The 27,690-nt window shown below is 40.2% G+C and overlaps 1 protein-coding gene across 1 annotated transcript in view; it reads left to right on the top strand.

Moving 5' to 3' along the window:
• Positions 1-27,690, top strand: part of RASEF (RAS and EF-hand domain containing) — a 77,631-nt gene that overhangs the window by 46,796 nt on the left and 3,145 nt on the right. Inside the window, exons 6-15 of the mRNA XM_075211039.1 lie at positions 120-235; positions 324-392; positions 2,136-2,220; positions 2,565-2,641; positions 10,307-10,541; positions 12,861-13,007; positions 13,890-14,037; positions 16,204-16,285; positions 17,460-17,574; positions 25,404-25,523. Of these exons, the coding sequence (XP_075067140.1) occupies positions 120-235; positions 324-392; positions 2,136-2,220; positions 2,565-2,641; positions 10,307-10,541; positions 12,861-13,007; positions 13,890-14,037; positions 16,204-16,285; positions 17,460-17,574; positions 25,404-25,523 (1,194 nt within the window). The remainder of the gene's footprint in view (positions 1-119; positions 236-323; positions 393-2,135; positions 2,221-2,564; positions 2,642-10,306; positions 10,542-12,860; positions 13,008-13,889; positions 14,038-16,203; positions 16,286-17,459; positions 17,575-25,403; positions 25,524-27,690) is intronic.

The raw sequence follows: 27,690 nt of genomic DNA, 5'->3' as shown, positions 1-27,690 counted from the left end.
ATGTAGACATGGAATCCGCTATGTCACTGTTCATGGGATGTAAACCTTTTGGAGTAGTTTCATAGTCCAAATTAGAGTATGTTGTGCAGTGCTAAAATAAATGACTGTCTTTCCAATAGGAAAATCAGAAACTTAAAAAGGATCTCCTGGAGGCTCAAACCAGCATCTCTTTCCTTCAAAGCGAGCTGGATGCTCTAAAAAGTGATTATGCAGATCAAAGCCTTAGCTCTGAAAGGTATGATGATCATATAATCACTTTATACGAAATTATTTAATAATGATTTTAGCCGGGAAATAAAACTTTGATACATTTTCTTTTTTAGAGATATGGAAATTATCAGGGAATATACAGATGACCGAGAAAATTTGGCACAGCAAATTGAGATTTTGCAGTACGTATTTTGTTCAGTAACACGTTTCACAAAATATATAATGTTGAAAAACGAGTCAATAAAGTTTAATGCCATTCATGCATGTATACAGAGAAAGCGTAAAAATACAGCTAATATCATGAAGTTTAATGCAAAGAACATATTGGGAGCAGTTCTGTAAAAGGGTATAGCCTAAATCGTGCAGGGAGGAGAAGATTAAGAAGACCTAAATAGACACCAGATTAAAGGGTCATAATTATAAGTGATAGAATGGTATGATCATTCAGAGTCACCCAATAGTAATAATTAATACAGATGAACTGGAAAAACTCTTCTCTAATTGTTTTTAGTGTGATGCAGTGTTTTAATTCTGTGTCTCATGTAATTCATTCATTGTCCACAAAATGTGTTAACCAAACATCTTAACAAGTATCACATTAACTGCCTAGGCCATATCATTCTCCAACAAGCAACTAGCCAAGGTCTTTTACATGCCCTATTACATGTGGTTTTCTTCAGCAGTCTAGTCACTTTTGTCCATTGAAGAACCTTCTATGTAACTGAGACCATAGGTTGATCTGGGTCTATATGTTGAAACATACTCCTGACATTAGAAAATCCACAGAAACCGTTTGTAGAAGCTTTGACCTGATTCTTGATTATTATTTACTTACCAGTGATGGAGCATTTTTTGGCTTCCATCATTTGGAATATAAATGAGGGTAATGAAGGGCTCTGAGAGGAGAGATGTGGATCATGGGATGGAGATGAAGATAATGTAGCTCTATTGAGAGGTGAACACTACATTCAACTTAGAACCAGTAAAGGCACATAAAATATTGTAACCGGAATACTATTACACCTTTATCTAATGACATTAACATTTCACAGATGGAAAGGAAACCTAACAAAATAGGGTAACAATGAATTTAATAGTGTCTTTCCTAGCTTGGTGTACCCTGGAAAGATGCACTTGTATTTGTACATGCAAATGACATTTGTACATACGTATCTGACGAGCTGCAATGCATAGTGCATCCACTGGACTCTCCGTGCCATAATGAAAACTAGTCCCAGGCTGGTCAATGCAAGGCTGCTTCCTAAAACACTAGGTACCCCTTCTTCACAGAGTCAGCCAGTCCCATGCTGAAAAGCATCAGGGTTGAAACCATATCCCCGTTAAGGCTGTTGGGGGGTCTGTGTAATTAACACGATAGAGATATGGAGTGGCAACTTTGTATTCCAAATCAGGAAAACCTATCCCTGCAAAATCCCCATTAAAAACAGCCCATCCAAACACAATGAATGATTGCGGCTATATGACTATGACCTGTATAATAGGGGGATGCTGTTATAGGGCAAACCAACCCAAGTTATCAGGAATGTTAAGAATCAAGCAGTGTAGCTCTTTCTCCAAATCTTTAACTGTATACATTATTTTTTAACAATATGAAGGTCACCTACGTTACATACAGATTACGTTATGAGATGTATGTAGCGATCAATGGTTGCCGCGCAGAAGGTACTCAAACGCAGTACAGTTGTATATAAACTCCGTCTGCCCTTTGAATTCAATAATGCATGCCCGACAAAATATACTGTCTCGTTTTTTTTTCTCCAACCAACTCTATAGAACAATTACCAAATCTAGGAACTGATAAGGTAATTCTGTAACTTCAAAAAATAAATAAAAAAAAGATAGTTTTTAAAGTAAAAAATCATGCAACATTTCTTTAGCTCACACATTACATTTTTCTATTTTAGAACAGCTAATAGAAAACTGCATGACAGTAATGATGGACTGCGGAGTGTGCTGGAGAACAGTTTGATCAAGTACAACAGATCACTGGTACGTTAATGTTCCAGACACTGGGCGCTGTTCCTCTTGTGCATGTAATGATATGCTCCCTGCAAGGATATCGGCACAGCAAAGTGGATATGAGCTTGACTCAGGGCAGCTACATCTTTATCAATGTTAATCTTTTTTCCTAGATTCTTAAAGCAGCAAGAGACCTTTATATTTATGACCTTTATATTTATGACCTATCTGTTCTTTGTATATGTATACAGAATATATATTGCAAAAATGCAAGATGTATTTTATAATATAACAAGGACGTAAATGACTAAAATATGTCCCACAACTTCGTTCCACGAACGACTATTAAAAAAGACTTTACGATGTCCTTTCAGCGTGCAAACACTTCACCAGGAAGTACAATTTCTAGACACAGTCCCAAACTGAACAGATGTAATTCTCCTTATGACCGGTATAGTATAACTTTTATCTAACTTTCCTTATATATTATCTGTATGTTCTGTCTTATATACTGCAGCGGTTTTATATGGCTGTGTTGGATGTCTAATTTACATAATTACATAGGATATTCAGTTCCAAGAATAGTTGATTTTGGGAATGTAGACTGATAGTGCTAATTTTCTAATTTTTAAACTTTCCAAAACATATACTGGTTTAGGGATGACAGTTTACATGATATTAGTCTGGAAAGCTATGAAGAGGAATAATATTTTGAGAGCTGATGAGTTTCAACTTCCATCATTGCTGTGGAGTATCACATCTGCACTGTTTTTGTGTGAGATGCAACAACAGTAAAACATTAGTAACTAACAAACAACTGAGAGAGATGACCGATGGATTTATAGAATGAGAATATAACAGGGACAACCGAAAGAACCAGTCATCCTATGCCTTTACTGAGGATTCTCATTACAAGGTTGAACCTTGTAATGAGTCTCTTACAAGGTTCATTGATTTTTGCTTCCACACTTTCTACTGGCAATCATTATGTATGAAGTGCTTTAATGACTGGAACATTATAAGATTTGACCCAATCTCTGATTTAATAACAAGTTTCCCCAGTTATGACCCATAACTTAGGAGATAAATCAGTATAGAACAGATCCCTTAAGACTGATACACCCAATTTACTTGGCTTCCAACGCTAAATCAAGAGTGCTTTCTTTGCCCAAGTTGCTCCCATTGTATGTATGTATGTATGTTCGTAGGTTATCTCTTTTTGCATACCCACATTTATGTATGAACTTGCAAATCAGAGTTCATGGATTATATGTCAATATAGCTATGCTGACTTTATTATTGTGCTAAACTAATGAGTATAGAGAAAGTATACAAAACCAAATCTCTTCCATCCGGTTGGCATTTGGGAAGATCACCTAGTTGCCAGCCACACTCTAGAAACAATCCATCATTTTCAAAGTTTGAGGTGCATTGACCAAGGTTTGAATTATACAGAGGTGGTGGTTGTAATAAGACTGCTCCAGAGAGACTTATCAGTGGAGTTTGCACATGGGTAGTGAAGGGGACATGTTCCACATCAGTTTCCTCTTTCTCTGGTATGCTGTTTATTGACCCTAACTGTAATGTGTCCTCAATTTGAGAGGTGCTGTCAGTTATGTGGTATGCTTGGGATCACTGGCCTCCTTGTGCTCCACATGACCCCCTCACAATATTTGGGCTTAGTCAGCATGGTCTGGTGAACTGCCACAATTGTGCAACTACATGTGCTGGGTTATCATTGTTCTGAGATTAGATTGGTAGTATTGCTAAATTAGGGTCTTTTTTATGGTGATGGCTACTGTTTTAATTATTGTTCAGGGATTCTTTGAAAATTGTAGTTCTATAGAGTTTGATTTCAGTAGCATGTCATTCGATCTAGGCTTTATACAACAATTTTCATCAGGATTTTCATTTGAAGTTTCTAATAGAAGGGGATGTCTGGCCTGTTATAAATACTTCTTGTGTGTTTTATAGGTGGACTCGCTTTGCTTCAATCACATTGAGTTATGCTATTTATAGTGTGGGTTTTGGAATAGATGTTGTGGGTTTATATATATATATATATGAGGCGGCTCAGAATTCAGCCTCCATATCATCTTCTATTTCTGCTACAGCAGTAGCAGCAAGAAGAACATTATGGTTAAGAGCCTGGGATGCAGATTTGGAGTCAAAAAGATCATTAGAATCCATTCCGTATACTAGTGGGATGCTATTTGGTCCAGAGTTGGACTCCTGGATCTCACAGGCCTTGGGGGGTAGGAGTATGTCTTTGCCTGTGAATGCTCCTAGACCCAGAGTTCCAAGGTTTAGTTCTTTTAGACAGCCTTTTCGCGGTGGCGCATCTGGCAGAGGCCAGACAGTCAGGTCAAGGGCTGCTGGAGGTAGGAGACAGTCGCTTAGAGGAAGGTCATCCTTTTCCTCCATGGCAGCAAGGTCCTATTCCGCCAAGCTGCCGGATAGACCGACAGCATGACTACCACCCTCCTCTGATAACGGAGGGGGAGTGGGAGGACGGCTGCTGGGATTTGCCCAACAGTGGACAGAGTCCTCAGCGGACAGGTGGGTTCAGGGGATCATGAGAAAGGGGTTACATGATAGAGTTGGGGGGCAGGTTTTTTGTAACCAGTTTACCCAGCTGTCCTCAAAAAAGACAGGCAATGCTCTCTTCTGTCGATTTTTGCTTCTTTTAAAGAAGGTTATTGTACAGGTTCCGGAGTACCAAAGAAGGGAGGGGTTTTACTCAAACCTATTCTTCGTACAGAAACCGGATGGTTCATTCAGACCAGTGCTGAAACTCAAGCAGCTAAATCTGCATCTGAGAGTAGATTCTTTCAGGATGGAATCCCTAAGATCTGTCATAGATGGCCTGGAGGCAGGCCAGTTCATGGCATCAATAGACATCAGGGATGCCTATCTTCATGTTCCGATCTGGGAGGGGCATCAGCCGCTTCTCAGATTCACGGTAGGCTCAGCTCACTATCAGTTCAGAGCTCTTCAGTTCGGGCTTGCCACAGCCCCAAGAGTATTCACAAAGATAATGGCAATTATGGCAGCACTCCTTCACTCCAAAGGGGTGCAGATTGTACCTTATTTGGACGATCTTCTAATCAAGGCGTCAACGGTTCAGTTGTTGGAACAACATCTTCGCCTTACGGTGAGAGTGCTGGAACAGCACGGTTGGCTCCTGAATGTAACAAAGTCACAAATGATCCCTTGTCAGAGAATGACATTTTTGGGACTAATAATGGACACTGCAGACAGCGGAGTTTTTCTTCCAGAGGATAAGATAAGGTCCTTGATGTAGTGGACAGACAGGGTTCTGTCACACAGGAGGCTGTCAGTACTCATGTGTATGAAGCTGCTAGGAAAGATGGTGGCATCTTTCGAGACGCTGCCATACGGAAGGATCCACTCCAGATGTCTTCAATGGGACATTCTGAGGAAGTGGTCGGGGTCCTTCCTCTGTTTGGATCGCCAGTGGATGAAGTTATCTCTAGAGACGAGAAAATCCCTCAGCTGGTGGTTGTTAAAGGACAACCTAATAAAAGGCAGATCCTTTGCCCCGTGGGCCTGGATCTTAGTAACCACAGACGCAAATCTGAGTGGTTGATGGGCAGTGGTCCTTCACCAAAGGATGCAGGGTCTGTGGTCAGAGAGACAGTCGGTTCTTCCCATAAATGTGCTGGAACTTATGGCCATCCTGAAAGCTCTGCAGAGGGCTCAGGGTGTGTTACAGGGAAGGCCGGTTCGCATCCAGTCCGACAATGCCACGGCAGTGTCATACATAAACAGACAAGGGGGCACCAGGAGTGCAAGAGCGATGAGGGTCACATTTCAGATTTTTGCCTGGGCAGAAAGAAACGTGCCTGCGCTGTCAGCGGTGTTTATCCCAAGGAAACAGAATGTACAAGCAGACTATCTAAATTGGCACGAAAGTCTACCAGGGAAGTGGGCTCTGCATCCGGAAGTATTCCAGTTGCTGGTGGACAAATGGGGACTTCCGGATCGAGACCTGATGGCGTCAAGAGTCAACAGGAAAGTCTAAGAGTTTTGCGCAAGAACAAGGGACCCACTGGCTGTAGCAGTGGACGTCCTAACAATGCCTTGGGACTTCAGGTTAGGATACCTGTTCTCCCCCCCCCCCTCCCTCCCCGTATTAATGATTCCCAGGGTCCTCCGAAGGCAGGGAGATCGACCAGTCATTCTGGTAGCTCCAGCATGGCCACGAAGGGTATGGTTCCCAGAGATTCTTCTGGTAGCAGTAGGTCAAGGGGTTTGGTTGCCACTTCGAAGAGATCTGCTGACCCAGGGACCATTCTTACATCAGGGTCTAGACCGGCTGACTTTAATGGCATGGCTTTTGAATCCAGTCTGTGGAGAGCCAGAGGGTTCTCTGTGAGTGTAGTAGACACTCTCCTAAGAGCCAGGAAGCCAGTTTCGGCTAGGATTTATCACCGCATCTGGCATGTGTATATAACGTGGTGTAAAAAGAAATCTTACAATTCAAAATCCTTTTGTCTGGCTAGATTTCTAGCTTTTTTGCAGGGTGGCTTGGATGCGGGTCTCCGGTTGGGAACCTTTAAAGGTTCAGGTGTCAGCATTGTCAGTGTATTTTCACAGACGGCTGGCGGAGATTCTGGATGTTAGAACTTTCTTGCAGGGAGTTCTTCACATCCAGCCACCCTACGTGCATCCTATGGATCCTTGGGATCTTAATTTGGTCCTGGGCATGTTGCAGGATCCTCCATTCAAACCACTTTGCTCAGCGGAATTGCGGTTCTTGACTTGGAAGGCAGTTTTCCTGCTGGCTATTGCCTCAGCTAGGAGGGTCTCCGAGCTGGGGGCATTATCTTATAAAGAACCTTATTTGGTCTTTCATGAGGATTGGGCAGTTTTGAGGACTATTCCATCCTTCCTCCCTAAGGTGGTGTCGGGTTTCCATATTAATCAGGAAATAGTAGTTCCGGTATTCAGAGAGGATCCTCTAGTTACTGGAACAAAAGGACGTATAAGTTTAGATGTCGTTAGGGCGCTGCGGATATATGTTAAGAGAACTGCAAAGATACGTAAGACAGATTCTCTATTTGTGTTATTTGATTTAGCTAGGCGAGGATGGCCTGCGTCTAAGCCAGGGTTGTCCAACCCGCTGCCTAGCATGCCTGTAAATGTGGCCCAGCAGGAGTTTTGGTTGTGGCAAGGGGGCAGCGCTGTTAATGGAAAAAAAAAATCCTGCAAAAAAAGAAAAAGATAAGAAAATACTTACCTTGTGGTCACGCGGTCCCTCCCTGGTCTCCTCCTTCGTGCGGCGCTCGCAGTGAATGTCGGGCGTGGCGTCATCACGTCCGACAGCCATTGCGGAGCACAGCACAGCACATAGGAGTCACCCGCGCGAACTATCAGCAGCAGTAAAACGGAAAAAACGAGAAGAGGATCATAGAACAAGCCGATTAAAAGGTAAGTTAAGGGTTTTTTTTTTATTATTATTTCAAGGGACGCTGACTAGTGCATAAATTCACCTGGTCCTGGAGCAACACGGACCTTATCTTCCTGTCTTAATGACTGCTGAATTGAAGCCCTTCATAAAATGTTGTAACAATATCACTTGATGTTTGACAGCAGCCATTAGCATGTCATTGAAGCACTGAGCAGCAACAAGGAGCATTAGCAATGTTTTTTTATGTTTTTTTTTGGATGATCAGCTATCATTAGTGTTAGTGTATTTTATGTGCGGCCCAAAACAACTTGTCGCCTTCCAATGTGGCCCAGGGAAGCTAAAAGGTTGGACACCCCTGGTCTAAGCAATCAATTGCTAGGTGGCTTACCCTAACAATTAGGGAGGCTTTTATGTCCGTACTAAGCGTCCTGTGCCGAAGTGTATTGTTGCCCATTCAACCAGTTCGGTTGGGGCGTCTTGGGCAGTGCGAAATGGGGCCTCAGTCCTCGGTCCATACTTTCACAAAATTCTACCAATTTAATGTTTTTGCGTCTGAGGACGCCTCATTTGGCCGTAGTGTTCTACGTGTGGGGCGATCAGAGCGGTTCCACCCATCAGAGGGACTGCTTTAGTAAGTCCCCATGGTTAGCAGTGTCCCCCAGATAGATGAAAGAGAAAAGAGGATTTATACTTACGATAAATCGGTTTCTCTGATTCCATCTGGGGGACACTGTGTTCCCCCTCTCTTTTCTTTGTTTTGTGTGTGTTTGGTTGATTGGCCTATCTTCCTAGGGCTTTGTTAATCAAACGGAGTTCTGTGGGGAAGGGGTGGGGGGATATGCCTGTCAGCAGCAAAAGATGAACTATTTGGGTGCCTGGCTAATCCCTACCCCATGGTTAGCAGTGTCCCCCAGATGGAATCAGAGAAACCGATTTATCGTAAGTATAAATCCTCTATTTTTCACAACCCATAGTCTCAGGTTGTACATGTGTAAACGCATGTCTAAAGACGGCCATAAATGTTAGGGTCCTGCTTCTTGGCCTAAGCTATGGCCACACACAAGCATCGAAGTTGGAGGACGTATGAATGTTCTGTGTTCAGGCCAAGCACATCAATGTAGGTCACCTTTGTTCATTTTCCACCCCCTTTAATCCAAGTATCTGATAATGATCCATTTGATTTCTATCTGAATATTATAAGCAAGAGGAACCAGACTGGCCCAATATCATTGAAAATAATATTTTGTGTGGCCTAACCCCTACCTACTTGCGTTCCTTTATGATCCTCCTTATTAAATGGGCAGCACGGTGGCTTAGTGGCTAGCAAGTCTGCCTCACAGCACTGGGGTCTTGAGTTCGATTCTCATAAAATCCATCCAGTGGAAGGCCCAGGACAGGCTCCCTGGGTCAAAGTTCTGCCCAGCATGGAGGTCTGACTGGAACCCTATCCCCCATAGTTCTCTTTTGGCATCCAATGTTACCGTCCTGAAGTTTTTGTCCAAATCCATCCAGTAGAAGGCTCAGAACAGGATCTCAGGTCAAAGTTCTGTACCGTGCACTAACAGGAGGTCTGACCTGGACACTAGGCTTAGTGTTTAGCACTTCTGCCTCAGAGCACTGGAGTCATAAGTTCGATTCACAACTATGGCCTTATCTGTGTGGAGTTTGTATGTTCTCCCTGTATTTGCGTGGGTTTCCTCCGGGTGCTCTGGTTTCCTCCCACACTCCAAAAACATACTGGTAGGTTTATTGGCTGCCATCAAATTGACCTTAGTGTGTGTGTGTTAGGGAATTTGACTGTAAGCTCCAATGGGGCAAGGACTGATGTGGGTGAGTTCTCTGTGCAGCGCTGCGGAATTAGTGGCGCTATATAAATAGCTGATGATGATGATTAAATAAACTTTCCCAAATGACTATATTTCAACTACTTGTGACTCTCCTATTTTGATAAAAAAAAAAAACTGTGGACTTCTGCTCATTAAAAAACATGGCTTTTAAAACAACTATTTATATATTTTTGACATCCCTTTCTATTTACTTTCCAGCCAGGTTTTGTGCATGTCCTGAAAAACCACTATTGTATTCCCAAGAAATTGAACCGAGCAAAATTAGTCTAAATATGGGCATTTTACACAGGATGCACATGTTAGACCACAATTATGAATGGGATTATAACTTTTAAGAGACCATCTCTGCTTCTCTGCAAAACTTGGGGTCTTGACCTGTATCTGGGGTGTGCATGTAAATGTTTGTAAAAGAAAACATTGTTCCAAGCATGACCATGCATATTTAAGTGTTTAACTAGCTCTCTCTGGTGCGTTACTTTGAATGCTTTTCGCTCCATTTCAAAACTTCTCATGTACATCAAAGCAGTTGAGGAATTAATTTATCTCTATGGGAGTACATTGTAAATGCAATAAAATGTGGTTAATAAGCATTTAGATAGAGGTTTCCACGTGCGTTTGGCTTGAACTAGATTTACTGTTTTTTGATCACAGATGTATGTTTATAAAATGCAGATTGTTAACACATACCAAAATGTAGTGTGTTGCAGGTGCCAACTAATTGTGAAATTGCTCTGGAAGGTTTTTCTATAACAAATATATAAGCTATGATACTGTGAAATGTTAGTGATTTGTAGTGTTGCTGATCTGAAATGTAATGTGTTCTTACTATTACAAGGTCTCCTCGATCGTCCTTCTTAGATGAGGACTATGACTCTTTAGCAGTGTGTGATCCCATGCAGAGAATGAACTGTGAGGTTGACAGCCTTCCTGAAAGCTGTATTGACAGTGGCCTATCTACCTTGAGGGACTCCAATGAGTACGATTCTGAAGTGGAATACAGGGCACCAAGAAATTTTAAACGGTCAAGATTTGCACATGAGAGCTATGGTGGGGATGCTTCTGACACAGATGTGAGTACAAAAACACTAATATTTAAGGGTCATTCCACATCAGATCATCCAAAAAAACATGAAATGTCCACCACCCATCTTAGATTTTTTTGACAAAATTTTCGCTAAGAGAGGATGTCAAAACAACTATTGCTGCCAAATATCTCGACTATCTGACAATTAGTTGATTAAATATTGATTTTTTTCAATTTATTAAATAATTTACTAATCGTCGCTTCTTTAACCAGTTTATTTGAAGTATCACAGGTGTTTGTTAAGGAATCACCACAAAATTTGGACCCCTAAGGTAACTTCCTCCCAAATTCAAAAATCCAAACCACATTACTTTTTCTGCCTCATATTTTGCGTTACGGCAAAAACGCACATTTTTCGAATATAAAAAAATCAGCAGGGTACTCTGTTTCACAGTGGAGAATAAAAAATAATGAAGTTGATGATCGATTACCGTTGTACCGCATACATTATTAACACAAGAATCCATGAAATTTAAAACCTTTAACATATCTTAAGTCCTTTACTTAAGTTGAGTCAACAATCTCATTATTTTTCCCTTGTTTGGAACTTGTTGTAAGGGTCTGTAATTTTCCTTAAAGTGTCAGCAAAAAGTGTATACTGCCTTCCAGTACTTCCTTGGATAGTAGGCACTTCCGTTACACAGAGAACGTGAATAAAAGGAACAAAACACTTATCTCTTGAAGGCCAGGACAGCACATTTGTTGATAGGTTTCGTTTCATTAAGTGTATCAGCTCATCTTGTTTCTCCTCATTACATTGAATGATAAACCCAATGTACCATATGTTATCATACACTGCTGCTATGTATGTTCCAGGTTGCAGATCACGTTTGTCGACATTTTTTTGTGACTGTGGTCATAGTGACACTAGCTTTGGTTCCTCCTGTCTTTATGTCGTCTGATGACAATCAATATATGTATAGCTCATCGTTACTAATGGGCCGAAATCTGTGATGAGAACGTGTTCCTGCCACAGTCTTTGCTGTTTCTAGACGGCTATGCAGCTTGGTTTTGCAGTCTTGTATTTCGTTTTGTGACACATAAAAAAACTTTATGCCATGTCCATTTTCATTTGCCCAGGTCCAAAGGTGTCAAGATGTGATTGGTATCCACTGCTTGCAGATTGGTGCGTGTGGCTAGACGTTTAACTGTCCCTCCAATGCCATCACATGGACTCTTACCATGAGATGTGGCAAAAAATGTCATTCTGCTTGAATGTTGAAGTCATCCTTATGGAAGCATAAGTTAAAAAAAAGTTTTTGCAGTTCTTGTATTGTGCACTAGCACCATCACTAAAGTAGTAAATATACTCCAATGTTGACAATAGTTTTGCTAAGTGTTTCATAACTACTGTAATGAAGGCATGCCGTTATAGCTACATGATCATGGGTATCGCTAATAACGCACAGGCTCACACAGTTTGAAGTGTCACAATCATCTTGCCTAAAATATACAACAAGCTGACAGTTACCATGTTCTTTGGTCCACTTCAGTGACATAACTTGTAAGTTTTTTCTGGCTCCTTTTTTGTGAGACAAGAAAGGATTACAGCATGTTTATTGAAATTCTTCATATCTTTGCAGCAGAAGCTTTTCATGATGGTAGCAGACTAAGGTTTCAGGATCATTGGTTACTGCATTTGAAACTTTAGTTCTCAGAATCAAAAGTTCTTTTTCTTCATCTGTAAAGTGGTCCCAGCTATGTAATCCAAAGATAGTAATATGGCAGTCTGTATGTAAAAGGCTACCAAATGAGCAGCTGCCATGATTGACTCTTTCTGTGTCTCGCTCGCTCTTTCTCTGGAAAGTTTCAGTTTTGTTCTCTCTAAAGGGAATCCCCTTCCCATCAGTTTGTTTGTTTCATTTCCTGTATGGGAGTTTTATCCCATTGCCTCAGTTTAGTTAACCTTTTTGGTATGGTTTTTAAACAATGTGTAAATTATGTATGCGATACAACAGTAATTAAACACCGATTTCTTTACTTTTTTTTTCTTCACTATGAAACAGAATACCCTGCTGATTTTTTATTTTTTTTTTATTTTTTATTTTTGGTAGTAATGTATACCTTTTTTTTAAACACCCCCCAAAAAATGGTATCTCTAATGTCAATTGAACCTAGTGTTTTTAAGGCAGATAAAGTAATTTGGTTTGGATTTTTGGATTCGGGAGGCAGTTACCTTAGGGGTCCAAATTTTGTTGTGATTCCTTAACGAACACCGGCGATACTTCAAATAAACTGGATAAAGAAGCGGAGACATGAAAGGCTGTAGAAGCACTAATATGTGTTGTGTGTTACCTGACTGTAGGTTCCAGAAATCCGGGATGAAGAATCCTATAATATAGAATCTGGTGGTTCATTTCTAGACTGGAAACCCTCAACACCGGTCAGCAGGAGCAGTTCAGGTGCATCATCAAGAAAATGTATCTCGGCACTGTCTACACATGTGCCAAATGTAAGTAGAGCTGCTGTGACTGCTTTCACGTTTTAAGACTTCAAGGTGTTAATGTTTTAAATGTAGGCTTATCCAACCTTTACTGAAGGCATGGAACTGAAAATGCGTTGTTGATCCATTCTCTAAGGATGGATTAAAGGTTCTATTCTGGTAAAAGCTACTTTTTAATCCTTAATGACCTTCTCTCTAGTTTTGTAAGATTCCAACTCTGACACCTATAAAGGATGATTTTCCAAGAATTGACAGCCAGGACAATTTTGAATACAAAGTGACGTGTTGCCAGAGAGAAGCTGTGTTGTCCAATACTGGGTCTGGACTATCGCCTTCTCCCTGACGACAATGCAGTGTGTAGCTTGTTGTCAATTTTTTACACACATGCCTGTAAAATCATCTACTACAGGCATCCGTAGGCATGGGGTCTTCAAAGTCCTGGTAGTTTGGATGTGGATGGGATTGTGATGAAAAAGTATCTTCTGCCTTGAGTTATCTTTTAAAGGCTATAAATTAGAAAATGGGCAACTATAGATTCATACTTTCCACACACCTTTTTGGTTGTATCTTCCAAAATATTTGGTAGTGGTTGTAGTAAATTAAACAAAATACATCAACATATTTAATGGTCATTTGAAGATCTTTTCTATATCTTATTTAACACATGCCCAGTAAAACATGGGTGACCTATAAGGACTTCCATCAATTGTAAAACCCCAATCATTGTTTACTGTGAGCAGTCATTGAACTATTGGATTTTATACGTTTGTTACATGTAGAGGTGCGTTTGACACCACAATCTTTCTGCATCGTTTAGAGTGGAGTATATCTGTATATATTTACAAAATCTAGTGTAACTTACAAGTAAATGAAATTACATTCTCTTTCCAGGTAGACGCTAGAGATCGGGTAAACAAGATTCCTAGCACAGATAAAGCATACAAGATAGTCTTGGCTGGAGATGCGGCTGTTGGAAAGTCTAGTTTTCTCATGAGACTTTGTAAAAATGAATTTCGAGGCAACACAAGCGCTACTTTGGGTATGTTAAAACCTTGGAGAGAGTGCATTGGAATACTAAAGCTAGTTACAATGTTAATATGATTACTATGCAGTAAAGTATACCCATACTACTTATAGCATCTTACTTCATTTGCACTGTTATGGCAAGATTTCTAAAGTGTAAGAATGGTAGTGTCTTGATTATATGGAAAATTTGGGCAAGTTTTCAATTATTGCCAAAATGTCGTCTACATCCAGAAATACTCTGACACTTTTTGAGTGTCTGGGGCAATTTATGTTACTCAAATTCTAAATCACTAGGTGAAGTACCCCGCATTACCCGGGTTTAAATCCTCAAGTTATCAATGCGTTGGATGTAACTGTCAACTTTTTAAAAATAATTAGCAGCTCTTCCACCACACTCATGAGGTGCCTGGCCAGTGTCGTGTTTGTTTTTTTTATTACATCTCATTACATCCATCCAGTAAAAGGCCCAGGACAGGCTCCCGGGTCAAAGTTCTGCCCAGCATGGAGGTCTGACCTGGGCCCTAACTCCCATAGTTATCTTCTGGCATCGAATGTTACTAGTCTGAAGTTTTCATCCAAATCCAGCCAGTAGAAGGCTCAGATCAAAGTTCTGCCCACCGTGCACCAATGGGAGGTATGACCTGGACCCTAAACCCTGGCCAGGATCCAACTGGACCGCCTCATATTGGTTTCATCCCAATTGGTGCAGAGGTGTCCAAGTTCAAGAACTATGTAAGATTTGACAGCTTTATATATATATATATATAATCTTCCACAGTTCTAAAGGTGTATATATATATATATATATATAAATTTATAAAAGCCTAGTGGCGTGTGTTAGTCTGTGTGTGCGTGGAAAAAAACCCCAAGCTGCAGCGCCACCTGCTGGGCGGAGTTATACACTGACCTACTAAATTCTTAGTGTGTGTGAGTATACAAAATTTCAGCCCTTTCTGAGTTTTTTTCCCAAGATGTTTTTAATTTGCTAATTTAATTTGTTAATTGTTAAAAGTGTTTATAAAGATTTTAAAAAAATATATATATTTCTTGAAGGAGAAGTGACAGTTGGGAGTGGTTGGTGGTTGCCGGGGGTGACAGTGGGGAGTGGTTGGTTTTTGCCGGGGGTGACAGAGCGAGAGGAGTGTGATACTCATGACCACTGAGAGAGATCCCTGTGTCTGGATAGACATCTGGATAGATGTGGCGATAAAGATGAAGGATGAGGTGATGGAGAAAAATGATGAGGTGGTGACATGTGGACAAAACCACGTTAAAAAAGGGCGCTTGCGTCGGGAAGTAACGCTCTTCCCCTGAGGAGGCCTGGCCTAGCCGCAAATGCATGACAAGAACCTTTTTAACACCTTAAGTAGCTTGATTTGACTAGAATGCATGAGTATCATGCACGGGTTAACGTGTGTGTGTGTGTGTGTGTATGTGTATGTGTATATATATATATATATATATATATATATATATATATATATATATATATATATATATTTACACATATATATATTTACACATATATATATTTACACATATATATATATATATATTTACACAAATTTTTATTTATTATTTAAGTATGTATTTATATTATTATAAGACCAGATTGTGGCAAACACTGCCCACCTTAGTAGTTAGCACTTCTGCCTCACAGCTTTGGGGCCATGAGTTCGATTCCCGACCAGGGCCTTATCTGTGTGGGGTTTGTATGTTCTCCCTGTGTTTGTGTGGGTTTCCTCCGGGTGCTCCGGTTTCCTCCCACACTCCAAAAACATACTGGTAAGTTAGTTGGCTGATATTAAATTGCCCTTTGTCTCTCTGTGTGTGTGTGTTAGGGGATTTAGATTGTTAGATCCAATGGGGCAGGGACTGATATGAATGAGTACCCAATCCGTCCAGCTTGTCCCCATCTTATTGGTAAAAAAGTTCATTGTGATATTCAAAGCAGCACAAATTATTTGAGGAGACGACGTTGCTGATCTTATGGAAGATAGAGTACGGGTCACTGTCCTCTAATCTTGGCTGTGTTTGATCACTTTTTCTTAAATCATATATCTGCTTATTTAGTATCATCATTTTCAGTTCATCTATAATCAACTATTCCTATCCTGGGCCTGTTTGTTATCAATTAAATATTAATAACTATAATTTTCTTTCTTTTTTTTTCCAAAAGGTGTGGATTTTCAAATGAAGACATTGGTAGTGGATGGAGAACCAACACTATTACAGCTTTGGGATACAGCAGGCCAAGAAAGGTATTGCATCAGACATTTTTATACAGTCCCCAGTGCAGATGAATTCAGGCCTGAAGACTGAAAGCAACCATTTACCAGATTATTTTTAAAAACCTTCCACGGGGAAGGCCGGTGAGGTAGAGGATACAGAAATCAAGACTGAAGATAAGTGCTTAGATAGTTTTAGTGGCATCTTGAGATAGTTGTAAGCGATAAGTTTGGACAAGGGATTGAATGTGGAAGGCAAAAGAGAGGTAGGAGTTGAGGATGACCTCCAGGTAGCTTTTTTGGGGGACAGAGGAGATGGTGGTGGTGGTGGTGTTAACGGTGAGAGGGAGAGATCATGCTAGGATGAGAATCTAGAAGGAGGGAAAACAATGAGTTTTAGTAATGTTAATTTTGAGAAAGTGTGAGGACATCCAAAAAAGAGATGTAGAGAGACAGTCAGACAAAATAAGAGTGGGGAGGAGAGATCCGGAGATGTACAGTTGAATTTCATCAGCGAGGTAGTATAGAGCGAAAAGAGTAGAGGGCCGGGAACAGAGGCCTAAGGGACTCCTACAGGGAGAGGGGGAAGGGGAGAACCAGACGTAGATACAGAGAAGGAATGGTTTGAAAGGTATGAGGTGAACCAAGCAAGGACACGGCTGGAGAGGCCGAGAGAGAGAGGGGTTTTCATCAGGAGGGGGTGATCTAAAGTATCAAAGGAGAGGTCCAGGAGGATGATCAGGGAGAAGTGACCGCTAGAGTTAGCTAAGAGGGGATCATTAGTATCTTTGGCCAGGGTAGTTTCAGTGTGGTGGAGGGGGCGGAAACCGGATTGGAGATGGTTGTAGAGGGATTTGTCTGAGAGGTGTCTGGTGAGGCAGTTGGAGACAACCTGGTCAAGTAATTGAGGGCAGTAGTTGGCGAGTGAGATGGGGTCAAGATTGGATTTTTTGAGCATGGGAGATACAAAATACATTTTAATCCAAGTCACACTGAACCTAATAGTGCTTATGGGTGGGTACACCTCTCACACTTTCTGCTAACTTATTAGGGGAACATTGCTTAATTTGACCTGAGTTTAACTGTCTCATGCATTATGTGCATTTATGTACACCCCAATATACTGGTTCCTGCACCCAAACTTTTGTCTGGCCAAACTGTGTGAAAAAAACAAACAAAAATATTTGGATTTATTTCTATGTTCCAGATTTAGGAGTATCGCAAAGTCTTATTTTAGAAGAGCCGATGGAGTTTTGCTTCTCTATGATGTGACTTGTGAGAAGAGCTTCCTGAATGTACGAGAATGGATAGATATGATTGAGGTAAAATTGAGCGACCAAAAAACCTGCATTTAGGCCCTTGCTATATGTGCCTTTTTTGTGGCACCTTTAATTTCTATGGAGGAGAAAAAGTGCTGAAGCGATTGGAACATAAGACATTGTGGTAATTTAAAGTTGGATGCACATCCTTTCCTTTTTTTTTTTTTTAGCAGAAGATACTCCTTTTTATACTGAGCACAACTTCACCTTACGACTTATTGTGACTGGGAGGTGGTATGGGTGAAGAAAAGGGTGGGTGATTGGCTCAATTAAAGTGGATGCCTACACAGTCATGCCTTTGAGGTGGTTTATCTCTTGGTGCTGGAGAGGTTGTGCAAACATACATCATGATGATTACTTTCAGTTGCTGCTTGTGAATTAACCTTCAATGTTCCATTCATTATCCACTATGATCAGATTAAATTAAACTAATTAGCGTCTTTTTTTCACACAATTTAATTGTCATTACGATACCGACTGTTGTAGAACAGGTGATTTTCATTTAATTTTTGAAGGGATAAACAGTCATTGAGGTGTTGGTTTTTATTTATTTTAATAAGGTAAATGTAACTTTTCATTCTATTCTCTTATGTATCTGACCATTTACCCTATATGTACAGAACATAATGTATTAAAACATTGTTTTATTAGGCTATTTACAAATAGGGTAAACAATGCTTTTGCATTGAGAACTAATACATATGCTTAACAGTTGCTTATTCTACGCATCTATCAGGCATGTATTCAGACACGGGTACACTTTGGCATAAGTACTGCTCTGAGTTTTCCATATCCAAAAATGATTCTGACTCTGCAATAAAAAGCTTTCTTAAGTCTGTATGTACACACATTTTCCTACATGTGCCAAAGGTGCATACAAGTCCACCTGTAAATGAGCATCACTGTATGGAGTTCACATGACATATACCTGACATTGTATATCAGAACAAATATATATTTGTGCATTTACCACAATTATGTTTATATACTATTATTTCTGCATTAGTTCTGGGGTCATACATGACCCCAGAACCTCTAAGCTATTGGAAAAGGTGCTGTGGTTTCTTGTTTATTGTGAGTCTCTCTAGTCTGTCCGTTAAATCTCCATCTGTTAACAAGATCAGCTATAGGCAAAACCTAACAACCTTCAAGTATAAAACAGAGGAGGTTACTCGTACATTTTGTGGCAATTTCTGATCCTACTTAAATCTCTGTTTAGTCTTGGCCTTGTGCCTTCCAGCTTTGTTTGCTTTAATCTTTTCCATTGTGCCTTCCATCCTGGTCTGTTCTAGGTCTGTAGCCTTTTGTGGCCTGTTAGTATCTGTTCATATTAGTCTGCTCATAGTCTGTCCTGGCTATTGGCATTCTGCGATGGATGATACCATAGGTGTGCAGCAGGAGGTCTCATAGATAAAGAATCACCTCAGGAGTTACCTTATATTCAGACAGAACGAGTCTTGAGATCTATATCTTCTTTATATAGTACTAAGTACCAGGATCAGTATAACAACAGCTTTCAGTAATAGCTTCTTAACATAACATATCAGTAACATGAGCTGCTTAGCTCACCTCCTTTTCCCGGAGAGTCTCTTCTAGAACACAGAGAGTTGAGACAGGAAAAATACAAACAAGTACATGCATATACAGCAGACAAACAATACACCTCTGTATGAATACAGCGCCATCTGCTGACCCTCCATGGTAACTACATGCATATAAACAAACCCATAGTCTGTTGTACATATTTCAGCACCTCTTCTCAACAGACTGGGTTTCTTCAGTTAGACCCATCTTTGACGTAAGTCTCCAATGTCTCTCTCTGACAAGAGGCTTAGTCAGGATATCAGCTGTCATATCTTCTGTTGGGCAATAGTTCAACTCTATAAGACCTTGTTCCTGTAGATCCCTCAGGAAGTGATGCTTGACATCAATGTGCTTGGTTCTTGGGTTCACTCTTTCTGTTTGCGCTAATGCAAGGCATCCTTGATTATCCTCATATATCTTGATAGGTTCTTCTTGAGGCATTCCTAGGTCTGATAGTAGTTGCATTAACATACCACTTCTTGACTGGCGTGAGCTGCCGTGATATATTCAGCCTCTGTAGAAGATAGTGCCACGGAAGACTGCTTCTTGCTTGTCCAGCTGATTAATCCTTCTCCGATAGAGAATAGATATCCACTTGTGGATTTTCTGTCACTTGTGTCTCCAGCCCAATCTGCGTCAACATATCCTGCTAACTTGTGACTTGTGCTTGCTGAGAGCTTAAGCTTCTTGTTAATCGTTCCCTTTAAGTAACGAATTACCCTCTTAACTGCTTTCCAATCCATCTTGGTTGGTTTAGAAACTTTTCTGCTTAAAATCCCGACTGCTGTGGAGATATCTGGTCTAGTGACGGTTGCAATATACAGCAATTTTCCTATGGCCTTTCTGTATAGATGGTTATCCTGTAACAGGTTGCTCTGATCATTTGGTTCCTTTACATAACTTGTCTCCATAGGAGTGCTTGCTGTCTTTGCTTCCTGTATACCAAATTCCTCAATGGTTTCCTGAATCTTGTATTTCTGACTTAGTGTGAATGTTCCATCATCTTCTCTTGAGATTTGCATTCCCAAGTAATGTGTTATGTGGCCGAGGTCTTTTGTTTCAAACTGACGGTTTAGTTCTTGTAGCAATTCAATTTCGTCCCCTTCTTGTTCGAAACAAACTAGCAAATCGTCCACATAGATAAATACATAGAACCATCTTTCCTCTGCCAACTTTGTATAGAGACATGGGTCTGCTTTACTTCTGACTAATCCCTTCTCTGTCAGAACTCCATTTATCTTTGTATTCCATGCTCTTGCTGCTTGTTTAAGACCATATATACTCTTGTTAAGCTTACATACATGATCTGGGTTTTGAGAATTCACAAAGCCTGGTGGTTGTTCCATGTATATATCTTCCTTTAGTTCACCATGTAGGAAAGCCGTCTTTACATCAAAATGTTTCACTTGCATACCTTTTATGGCTGCTGTTAGGAGTAAGGTTCTAATGGTAGTGTGCTTCACAACTGGAGCAAACGTTTCATCATAATCTTCTCCAAATTTCTGTGAATATCCTTTAGCGACCAGTCTTGCCTTGTATCTTTTTCTATTTTTCCTTCAGAATCATACTTGACCTTAAAAGTCCATTTACATCCTATGGCCTTTTTGTCTACTGGTAGTCTGGTCAATGTCCATGTCTGGTTGTCTTCCATTGATTCCATTTCTTCCTTTGCGGCTCTTAACCATTTCTGTGCTTCTCTTTCTGAAAAATTGGCAATTTCTTCCCATGATGTAGGTTCTTGTATGTTAATAGCTTTTGCTTTGTAAGATAAACGTGCAGGTGGTTTTCCCTTATTTTCTCTTGAAGAGCGTCTCACCCCCTCGGATGTACTCTCCCAGTGTCGCTGGTATCTGTCTTGTGTTGTACTTCAACTTCTTGAGTGATCTCTACTTCATCTGTTTCTTTAAATTCTGTACTTTCTTCTTCAGTAGAGTCTACTGGAATTATGACATCATTTCGTGTTTCTTCTATGAATGTCACACTGTTGCTTATAATTACTTTTCCAGTTTTTTTGGATTTAAGATTCTGTAGCCTTTTGAATGTTCACTGTAGCCAACTAGAACGCCCTCTACTGCTCGGTTCTGCAACTTGCTTCGTTTTTCAGCAGGAATGTAGGCGAAGGCTCTGCATCCAAAAACTCTAATGTGCTTTAAGCTGGGCTTCTTACCACGCCACAGCTCGTATGGTGTCTTCCTTACTGCCTTGGAAAGTAGTCTATTTTGAAGATAGGTCGCTGTCTCTGCTGCTTCACCCCAATATTTGTCAGGTAGTCCTGAATCTGTAAGCATGCACCTTATCATTTCTGTTAGTGATCTGTTTTTCCTCTCAGATACACCATTTTGCTCTGGTGTATATGGTACTGTCTTCTGATGCTCAATACCGAGTCCTCTTAAGTACTGTTCTATTTTCTGGCCTGTGAACTCTCCTCCATTGTCACTGCGAAGAGTTAGCATATTCCTCTTGAACCTGTTTCCGGTCATGGTCACATAGTCTTGCAGCTTTTCTAAGACTTCATCTTTACTTTGTATTAGATAAGTGACTGTGAACCTGGAATAGTCGTCAATGAATGTCAGCTTATACCTTTTGTCTCCTACGGTTCGCGTTTTCATAGGTCCACATACATCACTATGTACCAGGTCTAGTGGTCTGGAAGCTCTGTTTTCACTTTTCTTAGGAATTGTCATCCTTGTTGCTTTTGCTTTTATGCAGCATTGGCATTTCATCATTTCCGAACAGTCTGGCACTGTGAGATCCCTGGCTAGGTCTCTCCTCTGCATTTCCTTTATGCAATCTAGGTGTCTATGTCCTAATCTTCTATGCCACTTGTGAATACAGTTAGCGTGTTTCTGTGCGCTCAGCTTTGCCTGCTGTTCTGCGATATCCAGACAGTATAAATGTTCTCTTATTCTGGCTGTAGCTAGCGTTTCTCTTCCATTTTGGATAAAACACTTATTATTCTGAAACTTTACAGTAAGTCCTTTTTCTACTATATTCTTTACTGACAGCAGTGCTCCTTCAAGCTTGGGAACATATAGCACATCTGTTACGGGTATCTCTGCATAGCTGCCATTACCCTTGGAGCATAGGAATTGACCATTCCCTTTCCCTTCTGCAATGATATTTGTTCCATCTGCCAGGTAGATTGTTTCTTTATGGTTCAAATCAAGTTCAGTAAAGAAGTCCTTGTTGTTTGTCATATGACTAGTCGCTCCTGAGTCTACATACCACTTTTCCGACAATTGGGTTACTGTCGCTTTAAATGTTCCATTCCAATTGTGTGCTCCTGTATCTGTAAGTGTGGCTTTGGCTCTTTGTTTGTGTAATCTTTCTGGTGGTTTGTGCTGCTCTGTCTTCCATATGGTGCAATCTTTTTTCAGGTGACCCACTTTCTTGCATCTGAAACATGCTCTTGTTTCCCTGGTGTGTGGCTTAATGTCCACCATTTTAAGTGCTTTCTCTATGTCACTCTCAGTATTGCACTATGCAAGCTCCTTTCTGCGTTGATACTCCTCTATAAGCCTGTTCTCCACAAAGTCTAGTGTGATTTCTGCTTCAGGTCTCATTTCTAGTGCATTTATTAGTGCACTGTATGTATCTGGTAAGCTGCACAGGAGGATAGCTACTATGTGGTTGCTTTTGATTTCTTCTCCCATTGACTTGAGCTGTATGGTTATATCTAGTAGTGCACTGATGTGTTCTTGCATTGTCTTGCCTTTGTTAAATCTCATTTGGTATAGTTTTCTTAATAGGAATAGTTTGCTGTTCAAACTTGATCCTTCATGCACCCTCTGTAATGCAATCCACATGTCTTTAGCTGTACTCTCTTGTCTTATGTGTATAAGCTGATCATCTTCCACCAGTAAACTTATGGTGGCTCTTGCCTGTTTGTCCTTCTTAATCCACTGCTGATCCTCTCCTTCAGGTCTGTCTGCACTTATGACTTCCCATAAATCGTCTGGTTAATAGCATTTCTACTTTAAACTTCCATGTCTGATAGTTCTCATTAGAAAGCTTGCTAGCAGCTAGTCTGAGATCTGTGTAATTGGCCATAACCCTTCCTTGTATGAATCTCTCTATTCTTCTGTGGTATTAAACTTGTTTTACTCAGTTTTCTCTCCAAGGTTCTCCTGGGTGTTTCTTGTGTACGTTACACAGTCTGCTGTCTGTGCCTGCTGGGACTTGCAGTGCAGCTCGTGATCTGGATGCTGCTTAGGATGCACTCCTGATAACTTTATCTTGTATAGACTCCAGTCTGGGCCCATAACCTATTGGCATTCTGCGATGGATGATACCATAGGTGTGCAGCAGGAGGTCTCATAGATAAAGAATCAACTCAGGAGTTACCTTATATTCAGACAGTACTATATAAAGAAGATATACATCTCAAGACTCGTTCTAAGTACCAGGATGAATATAATAACAGCTTTCAGTAATAGCTTCTTAACATAACATATCAGTAACATGAGCTGCTTAGCTCACCTCCTTTTCCCGGAGAGTCTCTTCTAGAACACAGAGAGTTGAGACAGGAAAAATACAAACAAGTACATGCATATACAGCAGACAAACAATACACCTCTGTATGAATACAGCGCCATCTGCTGACCCTCCATGGTAACTACATGCATATAAACAACAAATACAGCGAAAATACAAACGCGCTCAAAAGACAGGCTAGGCGACACACCCGCAGCAGCAGAGGAACCAAGGTTTCCCTCCTTGTAAAACAATATAAACAAATAAGTACCAACTGCGCTCGCAAGGTGATAATAGAGCAGAATAAGATGAATATTCAACCCAATATTGAATAGTATAGAACCATATAGGTAAATGCTGAACAACAGTTAACCATATAATAGCTTCAGATGGTGTATCAGTGTATAATGTAACAAAAATACTAATACCTATCTACATGTAGTTGGTTGCAAAATCCCTAATGCATAAAGTCACATAAATATCAGGTCTCTTTACAGTACTGACAAAAATGGGAAAAATAACGATGAACTGTACATCAATGAAGGGTTAATCCGGACAGCCTAGATGTATCCACATGAGTCAGGATAACCTCAAATAGAAAAAAGGGGGAGAGAGGACAAGTAGAGGAAAGAGTAGATAGAGGGAGAGGGGGAGGGAGAGAAGGGGTATGTGTTAGTATAAACGTGTATGCAGTACAATATTAAACAACAAAGAGGCAATCTAAAATCTAGGCAATACAAATAGTGAAGCTGAGACTAGCATAAAAATGATGGAACCGGTTTAATGAATAGTATTATTGGCCACAACAAAGACGGCCCTATATAATAATACACTACATTATACACTGATACACCATCTGAAGCTATTGTATGGTTAACTGTTGTTCAGCATTTACCTATATGGTTCTATACTATTCAATATTGGGTTGAATATTCATCTTATTCTGCTCTATTATCACCTTGCGAGCGCAGTTGGTACTTATTTGTTTTTATTATGCACATAAACAAACCCATAGTCTGTTGTACATATTTCAACACTGGCTGCTTCTCGTTCCTGTACTGCTTTTCTTGAATTCCCTAGTCTGTGACTAACCCTGTATTTGCCTGGTTCCCTTATTCTTGTTTTCAAGTTGTTGTCATATCACCCTAGTTTGCTCTGGGACAGTTTCCAGTCTAAATCTCAGGTGCATCTAAATAACTAAAAACCTCTTTTTGAGGGAAAGTGGGCTCCTTTTGGCCCATGCAGATGTCAAGAACTTTGTTCTCCACCAGTGGTTCGGGTGTCACCTTTCTTATGCGGTATTTCATTTTATTTCTGTCTTGTATGTTACTCTTGTTGTCTGTATGTTGTTGCATTGGATTTACTGGTTTGCATGAAGGCTAAGCTGACTCTGGCATTTGCTTGTATGACTAACCACTTGTTCAACTCTTAACATTCCACTGGCCTGAAATATATCTTTAAATCCTCTGCCTGCCTTCATTATGCAATTTCAACCTCCACCCATCGTTGTGTTCACTTTGGTGTCTGTAGATTCTTCCCTTAGGTTCTATAACTGCTCTTGTCACTGTTGACAGGCCCCTGCTTAACGTTACAATTAACATACTTACTGGAGGAGGTATTGATATTAGACACATTTCTGTCAGTGTAAGTAAAGTCAAAATGTGTAGATTTCACAAGATTGCTTATAAACACACAGTAAATGTATTCATCGCAGTAGGTATGCAAAGCATTTAAGCTGTAATTTAAACTGTTTGTACTGAAATTTTATTTTGCAGGATTCAGCAAATGACAGTATACCTATCATGATGGTAGGAAATAAAGCTGATCTCCGACAAAGACTGTCAGAGCAAGGTCATAAATGTGTACCAACTAGTTATGGAGAGAAGTTATCTATGGTGAGTGCCATAAAGTAAAACAAACAGTGTACATGTTATTATAATAATAATTCTAGAACTTTTCACTTGGATGTGGCTTTAAAATGTACAGTAGATTATGGCTTCAATTCTCCTAAACATGATATGATTTTTCACACATGGAAATATGAAACATGATTACATCGTATTATTTCCCTGGGGAGATACATTATATAATTTGTAACCACTAAGAAACCTATAGGGATAGAGAGGTCTTCTCAAACATGTCTTATGGCGTTTTGCTATGATCCGTTGTGGCTCAAAGCACTAACCTTGGAGTGGCCCAGTTGTGATCCTTTCTAGTTAAGGTATTTTAGCCAATTTGTTACAATCTGTGTTTCTCTCAACTGAGCAATAAAAAGTGCATGATCTTCTGTGTCAATAGAGCATCTATGAATATACAGGTCAGGCTATGGCAATCAGAGAAACCTTAGCCACCAATTAGGAATTATCATTATATTTCTATTGCAAGTTGGACAATAAAAGATGTCTGCTTGTGTAGCCCCTTTTACATGAGTGTGATGGTGTAGGTGTTTCTCACATATGCATTTACCAATTGCTTTGGTTTCTCACAGGTTAGCTCATTCGTCTTTTCTCCTCTCCCAGGCTCTGTGGGCTTTAAAGTATAAAAGTGCCCACAGTTCAGTAGTTAAGATGACACCAGTTTTGGAATGTAGTACAAAACTCAGAACAATGGGTGCCAGACCATCTCTAGATGAAATCGCACTCCTTTATACATCACTGTTGACGTTTCCTGACCTATTGATCTATACACTCTTTCTATACAATTCAGCACACTATGATCATTGTCAGCACCAATGTTTGTTTGAGGCGCCACAGATTTCATGGCACTGTAAAGTCAGCAACACGCAAAACAGAAGAGTACAAGTTATATCATACAAATATATATATAGGAACAAGACAACAAACAATTGCATCATTATGAGACATAAGAAAAGAACAATTTATTTCAGATGGAACAGAATGTAAAGACACCTTTTCATGAAGACAAGGAAATGAGGCAAGTAGGAGGAGAGCCCTCTTCATGAGAGCTAAAATGCTAAAGGGGCAGGAAATAAACAGACAGGAGTGGTGGGAAAAAAAAGTGGATGGGGCAGATGGATAATGGGGAGAAAGTTAACTTAGGATGAGGTGTGGTAGACAAATATGAAGAGGTGAGCCATTGGTGGTTGGAGAGATCCTGGGGCAGGTAGTTTCAAAGGTGGGGAGCAGTGTGGGTGAAGTCCTACAGATGTGAGTGGGAGGTGATGATAGTAGGGGGGGAGTGGTGAAGGTCATCATCTGAATGGAGTGGGTGAGTAGGCAATTACTACTTAACCAGATTGGATATGTAGGGGAGGCATTGTAGAAGGCTTTATAGATGTGGATAAGCAGTTTGGATTGTATTCTGGAGTGCATAAGAAGCTAGTGGGTGTGCTTTGCACTAAGCCTACAATCATGGTGTTCAGTACTCTGTCTCCTCCACTACCAGAAAAGTCAAGGCTATTTTGAATGGCTTGCGCTTGAATGTGGGACTCGCCTAGCTCCTAGAGATCAGCACTTGAGTAAAACGGAACAGTTCAAGGGGAACATATGATAATTCTCGAGTAATTCTAGCTAAAAAAAGAAAAAAAAAATGTTTCTGGCCATGGAAACATGTAAATTCCTCAATTAAGCCAACAACAGGCTCTCTGTCTATGAATCAGTAGTTATTTAAGAGACACAACACTTTCTATGGTTTTACTGCCAATTTGCACCTTCAAGAAATGTTAGTAGCTGCCTTACAGAAGTACTATTTATTTAGTGTGGCAAAGCATCTAAAAGGGAAATGTACCGGACATATTGGCTGAGTGTGTTTGGTCAAGCTGTAACATGATTTAAATCTTCTTTGAAAAACATAATATATATTTAGAATGCTTATAATCTATGGGTCATTTAAATTGAAGACAAACTTGTTGGCAGGAGTGTATTTATATTTTGTGCCCCTATATGCCAGTTGTTCTGTGGTGCCTCTCTACCAACACCATTGCATCCCACCTGTTTATAATAAATATAAAATAAATGATGCATCCATAATTGAACCGATGTTTAAATGTGTAAATAACATAATGTTAGGTGAGCAGAAAGGCCGACTGTACAGGTCTGTCAC

This window comes from Mixophyes fleayi, chromosome 1 (genome assembly GCF_038048845.1).
Source record: "Mixophyes fleayi isolate aMixFle1 chromosome 1, aMixFle1.hap1, whole genome shotgun sequence".
NCBI classification, from domain to species: domain Eukaryota; kingdom Metazoa; phylum Chordata; class Amphibia; order Anura; family Limnodynastidae; genus Mixophyes; species Mixophyes fleayi.
The sequence above is the reverse complement of the archived record's forward strand: the minus strand, read 5'-3'. Positions and strand labels throughout refer to the sequence as shown.